General features: G+C 39.8%; 1 protein-coding gene across 1 annotated transcript in view; it reads left to right on the forward strand.

Moving 5' to 3' along the window:
* Positions 1-4733: 4733 nt before the first annotated feature.
* The window catches only part of LOC111868374 (cyclin-dependent kinase 10), a gene marked incomplete at its 5' end in the record, with an annotated part of 36968 nt that continues 22073 nt past the window's right edge, over positions 4734-19628 (forward strand). The window contains 3 exon segments of the mRNA XM_023858962.2: positions 4734-4767; positions 8982-9115; positions 11731-11803. Of these exon segments, the coding sequence (XP_023714730.1) occupies positions 4758-4767; positions 8982-9115; positions 11731-11803 (217 nt within the window).

Consider the following 19628-nt stretch of genomic DNA (forward strand, 5'->3'; position numbering starts at 1 on the left):
CGTGACGCGCAAAAATGCTGATCCCTCAAGAAACCTTAAAGTCAGTGATTCCATAGAGGCCGTCTACCTCCCATTTTAGAGACTTGCCCAGGTGTCGTTCATCCGTTTCGTAAACATTTTCTATAAGATAACACTACGTTGATGGCATGACTGACGAATGCGAAACATCGGGTTCTGAGCTCAACTCTCAATTCCGAACAGCCATTCGATCATTAATATAGACTGACTGACAAATGACAGACCTGACCTCTCATCAGAGAGGGCTCATCACATAGACAAGACAGTAACTTTCTTTCAAAAGAAATATCTGATCATGAGCCCCAGTTGGGACTCGACACCAAGACAGACTGACTGACCGTCAGTTGCAACAAGACTCTGACTCTGACTCTGACTCTGACTCTGACTCTGACTGGGATGTTCCCAAAATTAGAATATACTCCATATTCAAAAGTCAGCGATTGAGGGCTAACATTGAACTGACCCTCCACAAAGCTCTTATTAAATCTGTAATGACTTATGCTAGTCCCACCTGGGGGTTTGCGGCAGACACCCATCTGGTGAAATTGCAGCGCCTGCAAAACAAGGTTCTCCGCACCATTGGCAATTTTCCAAGGCGCACACCGGTCCGCGATTTGCACATGGCATTCAAAATCCCATACATATATGATCACATAACAAAATTATGCAGGCAACAAGCTGAAGTCATACAAAATCATGAAAATGAGAATGTTCGCAACATCGGACAAGGCGAAGCCTGCCACAGAAAGTATAAGAGGCTTAAACTTGGCGGCGGTCAGGCATATGACCGTTCAAGTGAATAGACTGCCGTGGTAGCGAATACATCTAGAAATAGGACATAATCTGCTGTACTGAGCCTGGTATGACAGAGGTCTTGTATATATAGTACATAGACATAGAAATTAAGTCTAGAATTAAATTGTAAATATATGTAAATACTGACAATGGACTGACTATGACTGACAAATGACAGGCCCGACCTCTCGTCAGAGAGGGCGCCCCCAATAAGACAGGACAGTAACATTCACAAAGAAGAAAACATCTGGTCATGAGCCCCAGCTGGGGCTAGACACCTAGACAGACAGATTGACCGACCGTCAGTTGCAACATGACTTTGACTTTGACTTAAAAGGGGGTTGAATTTATTCGCCCAGTCAGTCTTGGAATAGCTGCTGCTGAAGAAGTTTGGAACGTAGACGCCAAGGGATTGTGTAGCCAGTACTTGTAAAGCTGCAAGTCATAATAGTTGTAAAGTGTGCAAGTGAATTGCAATAAAGATTCGCTATATTTAATATGGCGTAAAGTTATTTATAGCGTGGCATAGCCAAACACGCTACACTGGTGTCAGAAGTGGTTACGAACTTACACACGCGAAAAAAAACATAGAGTCACAGCAGATGTTGGAACTTCTGCTGAAGGAGATAAGAGCCATGCAGGAAAATAGGGAGACAGACAAAGAAGACTTAATGGCCAAATTAGACGCTTGGGGAGAAAAGTTGGATGCAGAGACGAAAGCTACCCAAGCAAGAACAAGAGCCATCGAAGCAAGGACGGCTGCCATGCGAGAGAAGAGGTTGCAAGCCAATATGGATGCCTGGAAGAAAGAGATGATGGCCTGCCGAGAAACGACGGAGGCGCATCTAGAAAAAGAAGTAAAGACGATAGCCTGCCAAGAAATGGAGGCACGCCTAGAAGATAAAAAGCCGGCCTCAGTGAACACGAAGCCTGAGGCGGCAGAACACCAGGAAGTCCCCGTTGAAAACGCCGTAGTGAAACCGGTCAAATGACGGAAGAAGCGACATAGGGGCAAGAAGCAAGCTGCAGGGCTATGCGAGGAGCCATAGGGACCAACCCGAGGTATTCGTGGATCCCGGAGGAAGTTGGCTGCCGCCTGCAGGAAGGTGACCCACCGTGCGACCGAAGGAAATTGTGGACCGTGGCACGAATTGGCTGCCGACAGAAATATGACTAGTCGTGCAGGTGTGACACGGCGCAAGAGGAACACCTTCAAGAAATTTCGACCCAGAGTAATTGTGGACCGCGGAAAGAAGCAACCGCAACCGTGAGGAAGATTACATGCTGTGCAGGACACAGGAGTTGCGGACAAAACAATGGCGCTGTGGTAACTAGGATCCCAGGAAAACGGATGTTTGGCATGAGATATCAAACGAGAACGTGATGTAAAGACGGAATTAAGGACCGAGGCGGCAAGCGTTCACTATACGAGAAAAAGAAGAGAGCAACCGCCATCAATCTCGGAGGGCGTAGCTTAAGACACCTACCACCTCCGGGAGAAATAGGGCCGGCCCATAAGACCCTCAAGAAGACGCTAGAGCTGAAAATCATGAAGGGAGCAACTAGGATATTCTGTAGGTTGCGGCAGGAGAGAGAATCGACACTGAGGAGGTATCAGTACCTGAATTGGATAATGTGGAGGGGCCGACCCCCTCCAAAGAGGAAGAAAGAAAACGGCCCACATGGGAGGAACCGGTAGTAGAAGCACCGGCCTCCCTAGCAAGAGTGAATGAGGAAAGGATGAAAGCGAGGTATGAATGTAAGGCAAGGTGACCAACAAATTCTGGACCACGAGAGCGCTCGGGGCGAGCATCACTGAAGAGAGGGGCGGATGCGGTTGGATGACCAATGCAGACGTTGCCAGTAAAACACCTTAGGAAAGGAAACCAAGGGAGAACCTTTAGGCTGTTCGGTGACGAGCAACCTTTAGAAGGGAGCAATGTAACGTGTTTGGAATCCAGAAGAGTCACTTCTATGGAAACACTAGAACGGACCGTTACATAGGAAGTAATAATAGCAATACTGTAACCCCAACAGTGAGCTGTTGTGTCGAGAACATCGAATCTCCACGGTTACGACGAATACACGGAGCGTTCCCACAGAGACAACACAATAACAATGGGTCGTTGCGTAGGAATCGCGGACTCAACAAAGCAGCGTTTCCACGGTTATGACAAAGGCTCATTTTGTATAGCAGCGGCCGAGGGTATAAAAAGGGGTTGAATTCATTCACCCAGTCAGTCTTGGAATAGCAGCCGCTGAAGAAGGTTGGAACCTAGACGCCAAGGAATTGTGTAACCAGTACTTGTAAAGCTGCAAGTCATAATATTTGTAAAGTGTGCCAGTGAATTGCAATAAAGATTCGCTATATTTAATACGGCGTAAAGTTATTTGTAGCGTTTCATAGCCAAACATGCTACAATAGTAATGTAACTGAAACGCTATGTTCTATAGAGCTTTAAGTATAAGTTGTAAGCAAAGTTATGAAGTTGAATACAAGTATCTCTGATGGAAACAGGATTTTCTTTCAAGTTTAACCACCATCAGCTTTCCTAAACACAAGTATTCTATGTATGTTATAGTTCAAATGTCCATTGCATTTCAGTAAGGGGGTGTTGAATTGATGTAAATGAAATGTTCATACTTTACAGGCACTGGTGAGAAACTTTCTCCTGATAAATAATGTTGCAACCTGATATCTTGTACTGCAGAGTTTCTTACTCTGTTGTGTGTTTTCTGTTTTTGAACTGAGTTTGATATCACTTAGCTCATGCCCCTCCAGAAGGTTTTGAGTGAAGTCATATGAAACTCAAATAAGATCTAAAAGTTTGTGACGATGGTATATTGCTACAAGTATTATGTTTTTGGACATTATCCATCGTCTTGTCTATTTTTAAAAAACCTTCCTGTTTCTTTTTCAAAACACAACATTTCGGAGAGTGGATTATGAAAAAGAAAGAGGATGGTTTTTTAAAAAATTGACAAGACGATGGATAATGTCCAAAAACTTTAACGTCAGAAACTACCGCCATGTCCCTCAACTAGACCCCCCTTCATTCCTTTTCCCCCTCTCCACCTGCCCTACGCTTGCGCCCTTCATCCTTTCACCAGGGACTAGGAGGCTCGTCTGAACACTGCAAGGGGATTCTGCTGCACGCCGTGGAAGAGTCTGGTGCTTGTCTCGTCCCCAAATTATTTCTTGAACTTTTTGGTTTGCTAAATTAACGGCGGAGTTGGTGGACGCTTTTACGTTGTGCCGTCCTCATCTGGGACAGTTTGTATTTTTATTTCACTCAACCAATTATATTATTATATTTATTTGGTGTGTGTATTGTTTAAAATATTTTCCTACCCCAAACCACTTTTCGGTCCTGGGCATTTGTGCGTTTCAAAACATAATGCTTGTAGCATATGAAACTCAATTTGAAAATAAAAAACACTCAGTGGGGTAAGAAACTCTGCAGTACAAGAGGCCAGGGTTGCAAATTATTTGTAGCTATTCATGTGAATTAGTGGTTCTTTGGGAGGGAGCAATACACAAAGGCTGGTGGTATGATAGCATACTTTCTTACCGACAGGGCCGGTGGTATGATAGCATATCCTCTTACCGACCTAGCTCTCGGCACTGGCGGCAGCCATTTTGTATCAACAGACACTGTATCCGTGATCCGGACCATCCGGACACTGTGGCATCATTGATGTTTTGATGACGTCACGGCAGCTATGTTGCCCGCCAATAGCATTGAGTTGCAGCCGCCTGATGAAAGGCAGCTTGTACCGGTTAAAGCGCTTGAGGTATCGGAAAATCGGAAAGGAAAGGGAAGGTAGTGTGCGTTAATGAGGACGTATGAGTGAAAAGTTTTACGACCGAATAAAATAGAGTGGAATTCGATTAGCTGTGGAGAGTAATTTCGGATACATATATAACAGTCTTCCCCCGAACTATGACTAAAGGTAATTTTAGAAGTAGCTTAAACATGACACAAGAAATGTATCATTGGTGTTTGATATTAACACCTAAAAGCAGGGTTTAAGAGCCACACGTCTTTGAATTTAGTCTTATGATCTCATTTGTGCGTGGGGAAGCTTTAGACTGAAAACTTAACTCGGCCAATAAAATAATGATTTCAGGCAGCGACTGCTGTTTTTCAGGAAGTGTTGACAAATGTTCACGCTACAACCAGGTTAGGTGTGGAATCCAGTCCGGCTTCCATCTAATGGCCACTGGACGTTAATTTCTGTAGAATGCGTGGTATGGCATGGGAATGCATGCCACCAACGTGGTGTGTTGCTGGTAAACTAAGACAGCTTTATCAGTACCTGAAGACTCTACTTGCCCACACACCCCCAATGTCTGTTAGGGATACATTGTGTTACCTGTTGAAAGGTGGTTCACGTGAAATGTGCGAGTTATTTTGATTAGTATTAGTATTATGTTCTGTAGATGTATAGGGCCAAGTCAAGAATGTCACAATACAATAATAATACAGATTTAAATGCAACTATATACAGGATATTAAAAAAATGGTTACGGGCTTTAAGGGGGTCTAGTATTCACTTAAATGAACAGAAATTCCCAGTCAACATTTGTCCAGAAACCAATGCCTATGAAGAAATGGGTGATGTTTATGTGATCTCTACAGCAGTTGCTCCATGTGGTTCCCACGCATTTCAACACAACTTTTGGGTCTTCGTAACACAGAGGTGTGTGCTCTGTCAATAATTCGTGTTTTCATTCACATCTTCTAATAGGCATTCTCTTCTTGTTGCTCTAATACCTCTGAGTTATCGACCAAAGTCTTTAGATGTCCTATGAGCCAATAATCCAGAGGATTACAGTCAGGGGATCATGCAGGCCAGTTGACTGGGCCTCTGTGTCCTATCTCCTGTTTGCCAAAAGTCTGGTTCAGGTACTGTCTAACAAAGCAGAGAAAATGAGGTAATGCCCCATCATGAATGAACCAATGTGTTGTCGATGAAGAGGCATATATTCCAAGAGTACTGGTAAACCGTTCATCAAAAATTATAGTACACTGCACTCATTAGCTTGTTATGTAAAATAACTGCTCCTTAGAGTTGTTGACCTAAAATGCCTAGAAAGTCAACATTGAATTCTTATATACTCTGATGTGGCTATTATGAAAATTCACAATACCACCCCATGTGAATCCTTGCTCTTCAGTAAAGTGGTTGTTAGGTAAAAACTATGTGTTTACGGCATATTTTGTGAGAAGCAAAAGCAAGCAAAATGCCACCCTTGCACAGTGTCCAGGAGGAGTGACGGCTTGCACTGGATGGATGTGGTATGGGTAAAGGGATTGTTCATGGAGAATTCTCCAGGCAAGGGGAGCACTGATACCATCAGCAGCTGCAGTTATTAACACACAGGTTCCGGGATTGTCTTCTGCTGTTTTCAGTATGTGAGCTTCTGTATCGGGAATTCAGACTGATGGAGGTCTTCTTCAAACCAATGTGCATGGAGCAGAGGATCCCAATTCAATCAATCACTGGTGAAGTTTGGTTAATAATTTGTGGGATGGGATTTTGCGTTGTGGGCAGTGTTCTGTGAGAGGTGACATGCTTCACAAGAATTTCCATAGGCATGGCCATACATGAAATGCATATCTGTAATTTCCTGACTACAGTAATAAGATGCCATTACAAAACTGTTTAATGGATTTCAAATAAAATGAGTATCACAACACCATCACTGCTTTTTCCTTTTTTTTTTCTTGGTACTACAGCCCCAGTGGGCCTAGGCCCACCTCCATGAACTGCTCCGTTCACTTCGTTTTTATCTAGATCTTACACATTCGGTAGGACTCCTTGGGCAGGTGATCAGCTTGTCGCAAGGCCTCTATCTGTACACAGACACAGAAAAACGCAGACACACAAACTAAACATCCATGCCCTGAGTTGGATTCAAACCCATGATCCCGGTTTCCAAGCGAGCGAAGACGGTACATGCCTTAGACCGCTCGGCTACCGTGACCAGCCTGCTTTTTCCTTAGTAGTACATAAATAGCACATCTACTGAGTCTACTGAGACAGTCCCAACACATGCAAGGGAACGTACATGACATGCACTGACCTCTGAATGCTTCCTGCACTGAACCCTAGTATCCAGTCAAAAGAAAAACTCACCCATATTTCAGCAGGCATATATGGACTGACGACAGTGTCTGTGGTCTAGTGGTCAGTTCCTGTCTACAGATCCAGAGGTCCATGGTTCAATTCCTGGCGATACCAGATTTTCTGAGAAGTAGTGTGTCTGGAATGGGATCCACTCAGCCTCATGAGGATAATTGTGGAGCTGTTTCAAGGAAATAGTGGCTCCAGTCTAGAAAACCGAGATTAATGTCCGTGGGGATTCGTTGTGCTGACCATGGGACACCCTCAATCTGCTAAAGTTGGCATTAAGTTCGCCGACAAGAGGCAGTTGCTCGGTCAGTATAGTTTGCTTGCGGACTAAAATGAGAGTTTTTTATGTGGACTGGGACTTTATTGTTCATTTAGGTGAGTACTATACCCCCTTAAATCCTGTAACCCTTTGTTTTTAACACTGTGTATAAATACAGTTATTTACAGACTTCTTATACGTGGAGGTTACTTGAGAGCATGCCACAGATCATTCAGCCAGCCCAATTGAAGATAAACACGTTCCTCACATGAGCACTTAACAGGCCCATGGGTCAACAAGTAAACAGAACCCATCCAGATCTTAGTAGATGACAGAAATGGCCCATTTTGTTGTGCACAAATTCCTTGTATGTTCTTCACATGGTCACTTTCATGTGTTGAAATTCCTCCTTGGAAACAGAAAATTTGGAACTTTAGATCCCAGTTTCCTGTGCAAGCCATCTAGGAGATTTTCATAAGGAATGTTCAGTCGTAGTACTCATAATGTCCAATTTGCCATCATTTCCAAGTTATGTGTTGAAGAGTAATTTCCCTGGTATATTTCTTGAGAATGGGTCATGGTGGATGTCCCCACCCTGGCGCAGACCTAGAAGGTTTTGCTGTCTTTCTCTCTTTTATGCCCCCACTTAAGGCTGATGCTAGTGGTTCTGGAAGTGGAGCATATTCATCATGCTACCTTTATGCCCCCGTCACTACATACAACTGATAGCACAATTCCAGCTTCAAAAACTCTTGCTGCAAAATCACTGGCTCCATGTTTGTTATCATTCAAATTAACAGGTTCTGACAAAAAACTTCCTTGATATCAGTAATCTACATACAGAAAGCCCTGGATGATATTGCTGCTACTGCGAAGAATGGGACACTTTTGATGGAAGTTTGTAATGAAAAATTTAACTGCTTGGTGTAGTGCTTGTACTGTAGACTTGTATGTGGAATATGCTTGGTTCAAATCTCAACTGAGACACTGGCTATCTTGTCAGGTATTTATGGTTTTTCATAGGCCATGCATAAAAATATCAGGCTAGTGCCTCAGGTGATGTTCCTTCCAAATCATTTCCAATTCATCAATCATGTACCATTCTACACTGTGTAATCTAGATACAAACAGAATTGTGAAATAGCTCACAGAAAATTAAAAATAAGCAAAGCAACTCCTTGAAGTGAATCTCCCTGGATCCTCCCATATGTATAGAGATACACATCTCTGAATTCCTCCAGGACAGATGCTACCACTGGCTCATTTTATGATTTCAGATGAAGAGATCCTATGTGTTCTTGCTGACCAGTCAGCTTCTGAGATATATGAATTTATGAGGAAGGGAGTGACTCATTATTCCCACTTCCAACTGTCTTTTTGACAGTGAAGGTTCCAGAATTGCCAGACTCCATCAGTTTCTTTGTACCAATACATTTCATACCCTTTGTGTTGCTACCACTGCCACAAACTTCAGCACACATAGCTGTGGTGTGCTACAGTATTGGCCACACTGAACACACTAGATGGAGATGAATGGTCCATGATCTAACCATTATACTCCTGAAGAAATATTATTGGATTCACATTGTAAAGTTGGCTGTATGTACCCCAGCATTAGTGTGGACATGGTAATGATGAGAACAACCCGTACTCCTGCCAAAAAATCAAATCCTAATCACTGAGCCTGTAATTAGTCACTTGAGTAATTGAGCCATCCTAGTCTGTACATGTAACCATTGTTAATGTATATATCTGTGTTTCAAACTAGGCAAGCGATCAGAAGAACATGATGACAGGGGATCACAAGAAGCAGGGCCAGATCCTTCAGCGCCTGTTACCAGACGTGGAGTTCTGACGTCTTTTCTTAGTGGGAAACCTATGGATATTCCAGAACAAGATATTGTATGCACTTTTCAATCCCATGTACATTATGTGCAATACTGTAACTTCATGCTCTAATGAAAGAAATAATTGATACGATGATCTGCAGGATGGAAAAATAATTCTGATGTGCATTGTACTTTATGAGATATGTATGAGACAGAAGTGTTATCAGATTGTCAGGTGTATGGTTAACGTAGAGTTTTTCCTGCACTTAGCATCATATTATTAGACACCAGAAATGTGGAAATAAAGCTCCCCACATTTGTAATCCAAACTTTATGCTGTGTTCCTTTAATGCCCCAGTACCTCCAGTGACAAGTGTTAAAACTGTCTATGCAAATGTGGCAGTCCTTCACCTGTCAGGGCATACCTCCAGATTGGGCACACTCACCTAGGACATTGCCAGTAATTGCATGCAAATGTGGAACATATTTGTACATACTCCTTTATCCTTAGAGGTAGTCACTGGAGTGTGTCCAACACTGGCATTATGTTATGTCATTCTGAGCTTTTAGTCTTTCATATTTCTTCTGCTGAGCTAAAGAAATGATCATATTCACCTTACTTCATTCATATAGTTTTAGGTCACCTAGAATAGCCTCTGTAGCATATTTTATCACTCTTTAATCTACCATCTTCTATAATAATTTTACACATTTATTTTTAACTGCTTCACGTATATATATGTGGTAGAGTCATTAAGTTCGTGGAATGCGGTTTTATCGCTTCATATTAAAGGGTATTCACATACACTTACGCAGATCCACATCGGCTCTCAAAATAGTTGCCGTTGGCTGCTGTGCAAGTCTGCTGACGTTGATATAGATGTCAAAAATACTGCTGAAACATATTGGCAGTAAATTCCCATACGACGCTTTGCGGTCATTCCAAGAACTTATTGACTGTGGTAGTACATATACAGTCATACCTTGACTTATGAATTCCTGGACTTATGATCCATTACATTGATACCCATTACACATACAGTGCACATTTTTTTAAGTTTACATGTTTAATACTATGAGGGAGAGTCAGTAAATACATGCAGGTCACAAATGGATATGAATTGTAAAAAAGTAAGTAAAGCTATCCCTGTAACAGGCCGTGAAGGCCCATAGGGTTGTGAGACATTGAGGGTCCCACATGATCTAGACAGTAGGCTCAAAGATGGCGGTAAAGTTGTCAACCTTACACACCAGCCACGCTTTACTCACCAGGAAAATTATTTAATTAATTCCTGGTACTCATTTCTGTTAGAGGCTGAGTTGACCCCAAGGCCATAGTGCGGCTGGAAGGATTAGGTCAACTGAAAGAAATAGCAATGACCTCATCGGGACCTGAACCCGCAAAAGCATGTAGTAATAAAACCTGGAACAAACATTTCTTGACATATACTCCACCAAAATTGATGTACTTGTCCCATCGCTTTACCAGTGTGTCAAAACCTGCAGCACAGAAGTTGTTTGACTTGTCACAGTCACTTCCACACCTCCATTTCAACCTCTTCATCATCAGCGAAATGTTTTTCCACCCAGTTGTGAACCACTTTACAGGACAAACACTTCCCACTATAAATAATAAACATTTGTTTATGAATATCCTCTGTATTGAGTCCTTTTCCCCACAGAAAACACACCACAGAATGCTCCTCTTCAATCGTACACTGCTCAAGCAGGGTTTCAATTTTGACTACTGAAGTCAACCCCTGAATATGTGCATGCTCATCTGCTACCCAGACTGTCATGAAACTTGACTGTGCTGCTACTTCGTGATACACCTAGAGAACCTGTTACATTCATTACATCTGATTTACTTCCATTTGTGACCTGTTTAGTGACTCTCCCTCATATATTATTTGATGTCCGTATATTGATTTTATAATAAAAATTATATAATTGGTGTGTATTAGGGATTAAAATATTGAGCAATGGACCTGAGCCTTAAGCTCTAGGAATATAATCATATACATGCCATGTTACAGCAAATTTATAACCCATTTTTGGGAACACGTTAAGTCGAAAGTCTGAGGTGTGACTATATAAATTTTACCCCGGGTTGAATTTTGAATGTTGAAATTGAATTGTATATAGAAGCAAGTAGCCAAATGTATTGTATGCCTTTAAACTCATAATTCACACTCATCATTAGGATAATCAATCAAGAAGGTTGAAATGGGCGGAGTATGTAGCATGCATGGAAGAGACAAGCAATGCATATAACATTTGGGTTAAAAAACCAGGAGAGAAGAAACCACTTGAGAGACCATTGTGTATGTGGGAAGTTAATAATAAAATGGATCTTAAAGAAATTTGGTGTAGGAATGTGGGCTGGATTCATCTGGCTTACGGTATGATCTAGTGGCAGACTGTTGTGAAGACAGTAATGAAACTATGAACACCATAAATGTCAGGGTATTTCTGGAGTAACTGCTGGCTTCTGAAGAAGGACTGTGCTATATGAAGTCAATCAGTCAGTTCTGTAGTCATTTTTCATTTATCATCATGTAAGCACCCTTCATCTTCATGAAATAATTAGAATTTATTTCATCTTGGTAATTATGCAACCTCCTTATTATAAATCACTTCACAGTGGCTCTGCTTGTCATATAACATTCTTTTTCCTATTTTTTTCAGTTTGGACGATGTCGCTTTGTATCTGAATTTGAGAAGTTAAATAGGATTGGTGAAGGCACTTATGGCATAGTCTGTAAGTACCACGAATATGGAATGTTATGTGCTAAATAACTTTGTGGATCTGTAAAAAGGGATAAAGATGTCACCATGCTTAATTAATTGAGGTATGGATCTACCATTCTTGACCTCAGCACTAGATGGAAGTGAGTGATTAGCTTCACGCCCCGGCCACTTTACCCTTCGCCAAGGTCCCCCTGGTACCCCTTGAATAGGCTGGGTGGTCTCTAGAGTCGGTTTATGTAGTGTGGAGAAGAAAAATCTCTTACCCCTGCCAGGAATCAAACACCAACAGTCCAGCCTATAGCCAGTTGCTATACCGACTGAGCTGTTGTATAATACTGTGATGTATATAGGTGTACGCACGAAAATAACAGGCTCTGGATTGGATTCAATAGGATTCATTAGGATTTCAGTTACAATCTCTCTTAATTACAGCGCTGTCGCTGATTTACACAATTTACAGTTCACCGCTGCACGTGCACTAGGACTCTCCACCTTTGCTAGTTGTCTCCTGGCAGTGGATCTCAACATAGACACCAGCGCTTCAAATCACTATGAAGTCTTCTTGCCATTTTTTGTTCAATCTCCCTGGAACCTCGGAACTCAACTAGAAACTCTCCTGGACTCTTAACTACACTGCACTTCACTCTGCACTAATCTAAGCTACAACAGGTCTTCATTACATAGGCTCCACACAGACAACATAGAAAGCACAAGTCATATGATCCTTAGCATTGAGTTTTATCGGTGCACTGACTGTTGCCTAGCAACGAGCTATAACATTCATCCACTAAGACACATCTTCCATTGTTGCACACAGGAGCAAGTTTACTGAACTGTTGCCTAGAAATGCTTTGAGCAAGTCTGTTAACAAACATTAACAAAATATATGAATACAGTGAATTTTTTAGGCAGTGGATTCCTCTGACCCCCGCAACTGTACTTATTCTCTAGAATAGGTAGTCATTCATTCATTCATTCATGTTATTTCCTGTTCGAAAAAGCATGTGAGACAGACCTAACCTGAGCATTGCCTATGTGAAAATTGGTTCTGCAAGTAAAGGTGAAGACTCCAATGTAAATTTAAGGATGGTACAGTTCTACATATAGAAACTATTCTTAGTCTTATACGTGAATTAGGACATACAAGATAATTACTGAACAAAGAAACCATATCAGAATGTCAAGTGCTCACTGAAAAGAAATTTGATGAAGTTGACCTAGGCTTGAATGTACAGCATGGAAATCCCTCAGATGCCTTGAACAGGAGACTTTTGTTCCAAAATCATCAACAAAAAATTGCCACAGAACTCCTGAAACTGAAATCATATGAGAACTTCAGTGATGTGGTCCTGCTAATGGAGTGGCTTTTGTAATTGGAACCATTGGATTGTTCATGGTGGTGAAATTGACCATCACCTGTGTGTGTTCTTGTCCAATGAGACTTGCTTTCACATATGCATGGAAGTAAACTCAGAGCAATGGATATTGGATCTTACACAATTTAAGATTACTACAAGAGGTTACACCGCATGATTCTAGAATCGGTGTCTTGTATGGTATGGGTATGGATCGAATACTTCAGACTGGTTTTTTAAAGGACACACATCTGAAAAAAACTGGTATGGGAAGCAGATATTCCATGTATTCTTCAAAAAACACTGTAATACTGCCCATATAGCAAGGGCAAGTGGAAGAAATGTTGGGGGAACAATTATTAATAGTGGTTTGTGGCCAGCACACTCCCATGACACAAACTCATTTGTCTTAATGGAAAATCATGAAGCAAAACGTTTACACAAGAAACCCTCACACAAATGCAGAATTGAAGGAAAATATCCAGAGGGAAGTTTTCTCTTCCCAAGAAGAACTGCTATATATTAGTGTTTTCGAATAATTTTGTGATTTTTCATATGTAGTTTCCTGTATAAGTATAAGTGACCCATATTTGTTCTTTTTCATCTTTATTATCCGATTTACTTTTCTTTCGTTTAAGTTTGTTATGTAGTTTTACGAGTATGATGTCTTGCTTTCTATGGCCATTATTTAGCGCTATATTAATAATAGTATTTTGCTCTTTATTTTTAGCATTTTCCTCAAGGGGTAGTGTGAGAAGTCTGTGTATTCAATTTTATATGCCACTAATTTTTTTCCCTGGGGTGGCATGATATATATTTCCATTTTTATTTGTCCATGTATGTTAAGTAGGTTTAAGTCCAAGTAGGTTATTTGGTTGTTTACTTCCTCATTTATTGTGAATTGCAAGTTTTTTGCTGTTCATTAAAGTGTTCAAGGAGGCATTGTGGGGTTATTTTTGTCTGATTATATATTATGAAGATATCATCTACGTATCTATTATAGTATGTAATATTCTTGTCTTCCAGCAGATGTTCTATTCTGTTATGTTCTAGGTGTTGTAGGAAGATTTCTGCCATTGTACTTGATAGGGGTGAGCCCATGGCTATGCCAGATCTTGGTTTGTAGAATTTTTCATTATATTAAAAATAGTTTTGATTCAGTATCATTCTAAGTATGGACATTATTTCTTTTATAATGTTTTTGTTCATATGGTTATCCTTGAGTAGTTTATTAGTCACGAGAAGTGTGTCGTTGATTGGGATATTAACATAGAAGTCCTTAATATCCATTGTTAGTAATTTATGATCTGGATTTAGTTTTAGTTTTCTTATATTTTCTGCAAATTGTATTGAATTAATGATGTTATATTTGTGTTTTAATTTTAGATAGTTTTTTAGTCTTTGATGTATATATTTAGCTAGTTTATGTGTGGGTGCGTTAGTGTTATTTATTACCGGTCTGATTGGGGCCTCTGGTTTGTGAATTTTAATTTTTGTTTTCAATTTGTGTGCTTGTGGGTTCATTTGGTGTATGTATTTTCTTTTTATTGGGTCTATTATAATTTTACATTGTTTTAAAGTTTTGTACTATTCTTTGAAATTTTTGTGTCGGATCTGTTTTTAGTTCAGCAGTGTTATTTTTGATGAAGGATTTGACTTTATCGTTTAGATCTTGTTTATAAATAATAACTAGTGTTTTCCCTTTATCAGCTTCTGTTATGGTGGCTTTGTGTTGTGTTAGTTTTTATTGTATTTGTTTGGTCATGTGTGTTTGTTCTTTGTATTCTTTGTTTGTTGTGTTTTGCTTTGACATTATTTGTTGTATGTTTTTTGTTGATTAGTATCTTTTACCTGTCTTATGGCATTTTCTGTTTCGTAGACTGATTATTTTATACTTGTTTTTGGTGAGATACCCATATTATATTTGCTTCCTTTTTTAGCAATTTTCTTCTTTTTCAGTGAATTGTATGTTAGTCATATTGCGCAAACATGGATAAAATGTTTGTTTATTAGTTAAAAGTTTTTTGTCATGTAGTTGTTTAGTTAAATTATCAATTTTATTATTAAGTTTATTATGTTTTTTTTTATTCTTCATTTAGTTCTTGATTTATATTATTTTCTATTGTAGGCCAGTAGGCTGCCAACATTGTGCATTTCTTAAATGTAATTTATATAGTTGGTTGTTGATATTTCATTTCTTAATATATAAATATTTTAGTTCGTTGTTTATTCTAAGTTTGGTTAATTCTTTTTGGGTTAGCTTTATAATGTTACTTGTCCCTTTTAAATTTAGGTTAGCATACGACAGACATAACAATAAATAATAAATCATGCCACCCCAGGGAACAAAAATTAGCGGCATATAAAAATTGGATACACAGACTTCTCACACTACCCCTTGAGGAAAATGCTAAAAACAAAGAGCTAAATACTGTTATTAATATAGCGCTAAATAATGGCTATAGAAAGGAAGACATCATACTCGTAAAACTACATAACAAACTTAAACGAAAGAAAAGTAAATCGGATAATGGAGACAAAAAAGAACAAAAATGGGTCACTTATTCTTATACAGGAAACTACATATGAAAAATCACAAAATTATTCAAAAACACTAACACATAGCCTTCAAAACAACCCACGTAAAGTAAAGTAACAGTAAAGCTATCCCTGTACCAAGCCATGAAGTCCCATAGGGTTGTGAAATGTTGAGGGTCCCACATTATCTAGACCAGTGTGGTCCAACCTTTAGTTATCCGAGGGCCAATCAAATTTTTGTATAGGAAAGTGAGGGCCAGAGACATTAAAGAAAGAAAACGAATTACATATAACTCAGTAGTTTAATATATCACTTTATTTTACAGTCGAGAAATCAATGTGATAATTGCCACTGCTTTTCTGATACAAGTTTATCAATGTCCACTATAAGTTCAGTAAGGCAAAGTCTCAGGCTTGATTCCAGTGAAGCACTTTCAGTGCGATTTCTCGTTTTTGATTTAATTTGTTTGAGAGCAGAAAAAGCACTTTCACACACACACATGTACTGCCAGACAGCGATAATATTTGCAGAGAGAATTTAAGCAGTTTAAGGAAACGTTCTTTAGAAATCAGTTTCCAGAAAGTTTCAGGGACATTACACTTTTTAGTCTGGTAGAATGGGTCTGCCTGAAGATCACAAATTTCCATTTGAAGGTCGCAGGACACCTCACTCACTCACTTCAATTTCCATGGGGTTATTGAACAGTGCAAGTTTTGGTTTTAGGGAGTCAAAATCCTGGAATCTGTCGTGGAACTCTTTCTTGATATAAATTATTATTTCATGAAACATACTAAATTTTGTGTCATTTTCTTCTTCTTCTTCTTTCAACTGCTGACAAGATGGGAAGTGTGCTGTATTATTTGCCTTCAGTGCCATTTTCATTCCATCAAGTTTTTTGCGGAAGCCCTCAATATGTCCATAAAGCTGGGAGAAATTTTGTTCTTTGCCTTGTAGTTTTAGGTTTAAAGCATTTAGATGAGATGTTAAATCTGTCAGGAAAGCAAGATTATNGTGGAACTCTTTCTTGATATAAATTATTATTTCATGAAACATACTAAATTTTGTGTCATTTTCTTCTTCTTCTTCTTTCAACTGCTGACAAGATGGGAAGTGTGCTGTATTATTTGCCTTCAGTGCCATTTTCATTCCATCAAGTTTTTTGCGGAAGCCCTCAATATGTCCATAAAGCTGGGAGAAATTTTGTTCTTTGCCTTGTAGTTTTAGGTTTAAAGCATTTAGATGAGATGTTAAATCTGTCAGGAAAGCAAGATTATTTAAAAACTGGATTTCTTCCAGTTTTTCTTGATACTCATGCCCAATGTTTTCATTTCTGAGAAAAGCAAGAATTTCATTCCTCAACCCAAAAAAACTGTTGCAGGCAATTTCCGGCACTTAGCCAGCGCACTTCACAGTACAATGAAATGTCACCATACTCAGCTTCCAAATTGTCCAGGAATGCAATAAATGCCCTGTGTCTCTGGGCTTTATTGCCTCCCCTTATTAAATTTACAGTATTTACAACAGTTTTCATTGTCTCACTGAGCCTTATAATTTTTCCACAGAGAGCCTCCTGGTGGATAATGCAGTGGAAAAACAAACAATGTATGCCTTTTTCTTTACACAGTCCTACTAACCCAGTTCTATGACCAACCATTGCTTTAGCTCCATCTGTTGCAATGCCAGAGCACTTCCCAAAACCTCCATATTTAGAAACGACATCCAGTGCGTTGAATATGTCAGTACCTTTGGTGCTGGTTTCTGATGATTATAATTCCAACAGTTCTTCATGAATTTCAAATTCTTCGTCTATTGTTCTGACAAAGATAAGGAGCTGGCTGATGTCAGCTATATCTGTGCTCTCATCTAGAGCTATAGAGTAAAATCCACATTTTTCCAAAATGCCCTTGGGAGTACCTGAAACTTCACTACCCATATCATTAATTCTTCTACTTACTGTCTGATGAGACAAGGACACTGTTTCAAAATTTTTAGCCATCTTATTATCTCCAAATGAAGATGCCATTTTTACAGCACATCTTTTAATGAGCTCACCATCCCTAAAACACTTTTTACTTTTAGCTAGCTCTAAACATACCTCATAAGATGCCTTCAAACCAGCAGTGTTTGATGGTTGCTGAAAGATATTCTTCTGTCTAGTTAATTTCAGCTTCAAATCATTAAACACACAACTCCTGGCACTTCCCTGGTATTGGTCGTATTTTGATTTATGCAAGCTGGTATAGTGTCTACTCACATTATACCCCTTCGAAACACTTAAGACTTGAGAACAGATAACACACTGTGGTTTTCCATTATGTTCAACAAAAAAATAACTTTCCTGCCACATGGACTGAAATTGTCGTTTCTCATCTTCAACACGCCGTTTCTTTAGTTCCGCCATTTTAGGTAGTACTGAATGAAAGTGAAAATCACAGCATGCATGCCACAGATTATAACAGCCGAAGAGTGAAGCTTATTATCGAGGTGGCCGTTATAGGAGAAATGAAGATTGTAAGGTGCTGCCATCTGATGGGCAGCGTTGCCAATGTCAGCGGTGTCCCGCTAAATCTTTTTGTATGCCCTGCAGGGCAGCGGGAAGAAAATAATGTTTAGCATTGGTCACTCTGTCCTGAATTGATGTTGCCAACACTGCTGATGGCATTTCCTTGAATTTTACAAATACGATTTATTCTGTTTACTGTTATTTAAACTTAAAACAGTAAGAAGGGTATACAATTTTTTCCAAATGTTTAATTAATTTTTTTATCCAGTAAGAAGGGCAAGTGCCAACAAAATGAATAAGAGGGCCGCAGGTTGGACCACACCGATCTAGACAATCGGCTCAAAGATGGTGTTAAGGTTGTCAGTCTTATGCACCGGCCCCGCTTTACTCTCCAGGATGATAATTTAATTAATTCCTGGTACTCATTTATGTTAGGAGCTGAGTAAACCCCAGGGCCTAATGCGGCTGGAAGGAGTAGGTCAACTGAAAAAATCAAATGACCTCATCGGGACTTGAACCTGCAACCTTCCGGCTTGTAGCATAGCCCCTCAACCACTATACTACCGCATGCCCCCAAAACAACCCACACAATAGGTAAGCTAATAAATGAAAAACGAGAAATAAACCCCTATTAACTAAGTGGGATCTATAAAATGACATGCCAAAGCTGCCAAAAAGTATACATCGACCAAACTGGTAGAAATCTAACAGCAAGGTATAAAGAACACATAAGAAACATAAGACTAAATAAAGATGAATCAGCATTCACCCAACATATACTAAATCAACAACTCCAGTGTGGACCGATGACAATAATCATGGAAATGATTGAGAAAGCCATAAAAGGAGGCATCATGAATATAAAAGAAGATTTCCATATATATCATTTTAATAAGCTCAGTAAATTGATAGAAGAACAAAGACACACAAAGGAAATTAATAACCAACATAACATGTTTGACCTCATAATACAGCATCAGAACACACTCACAATAATGTCACAAACATAGGACGACAACAAGGTAGGAAGAAAAACAACAAACTTCTTAATATATAGTGTGACATGTTGTACAACGGAGGACCCCTACCTCCCCAGCGGCATGTGGTGTAACGTAGTACTCTCGTTACTATGGTAATAGGCGAGTCATCACCCCGCCACTCTCCCCACGGTGACGTAACGTGCAACGCGCGGTGACGTGCCAAGCGGAGCCGAAGTGAGCAGAGTCCCAGCACACTGGTCACTATGCAACGCGGATAAACAGTGGTTGCGATAGACGATGGTAGCAAGTGATGCCTACCACGTGGTTATTTTCTCGTTGCCCTGCTGAGGGTTTATAAGGGAGCTACACAGCCACCGACAACAGTTCTCAGTTCGCAAGTTACGAGTCACAGAAGTGTGTGCGAGAATCAGTGATAGTTCATGATAACCGAGTGTATT

This window comes from Cryptotermes secundus, unplaced genomic scaffold (genome assembly GCF_002891405.2).
Source record: "Cryptotermes secundus unplaced genomic scaffold, Csec_1.0 scaffold2548, whole genome shotgun sequence".
Taxonomy (NCBI): Eukaryota; Metazoa; Arthropoda; class Insecta; order Blattodea; family Kalotermitidae; genus Cryptotermes; species Cryptotermes secundus.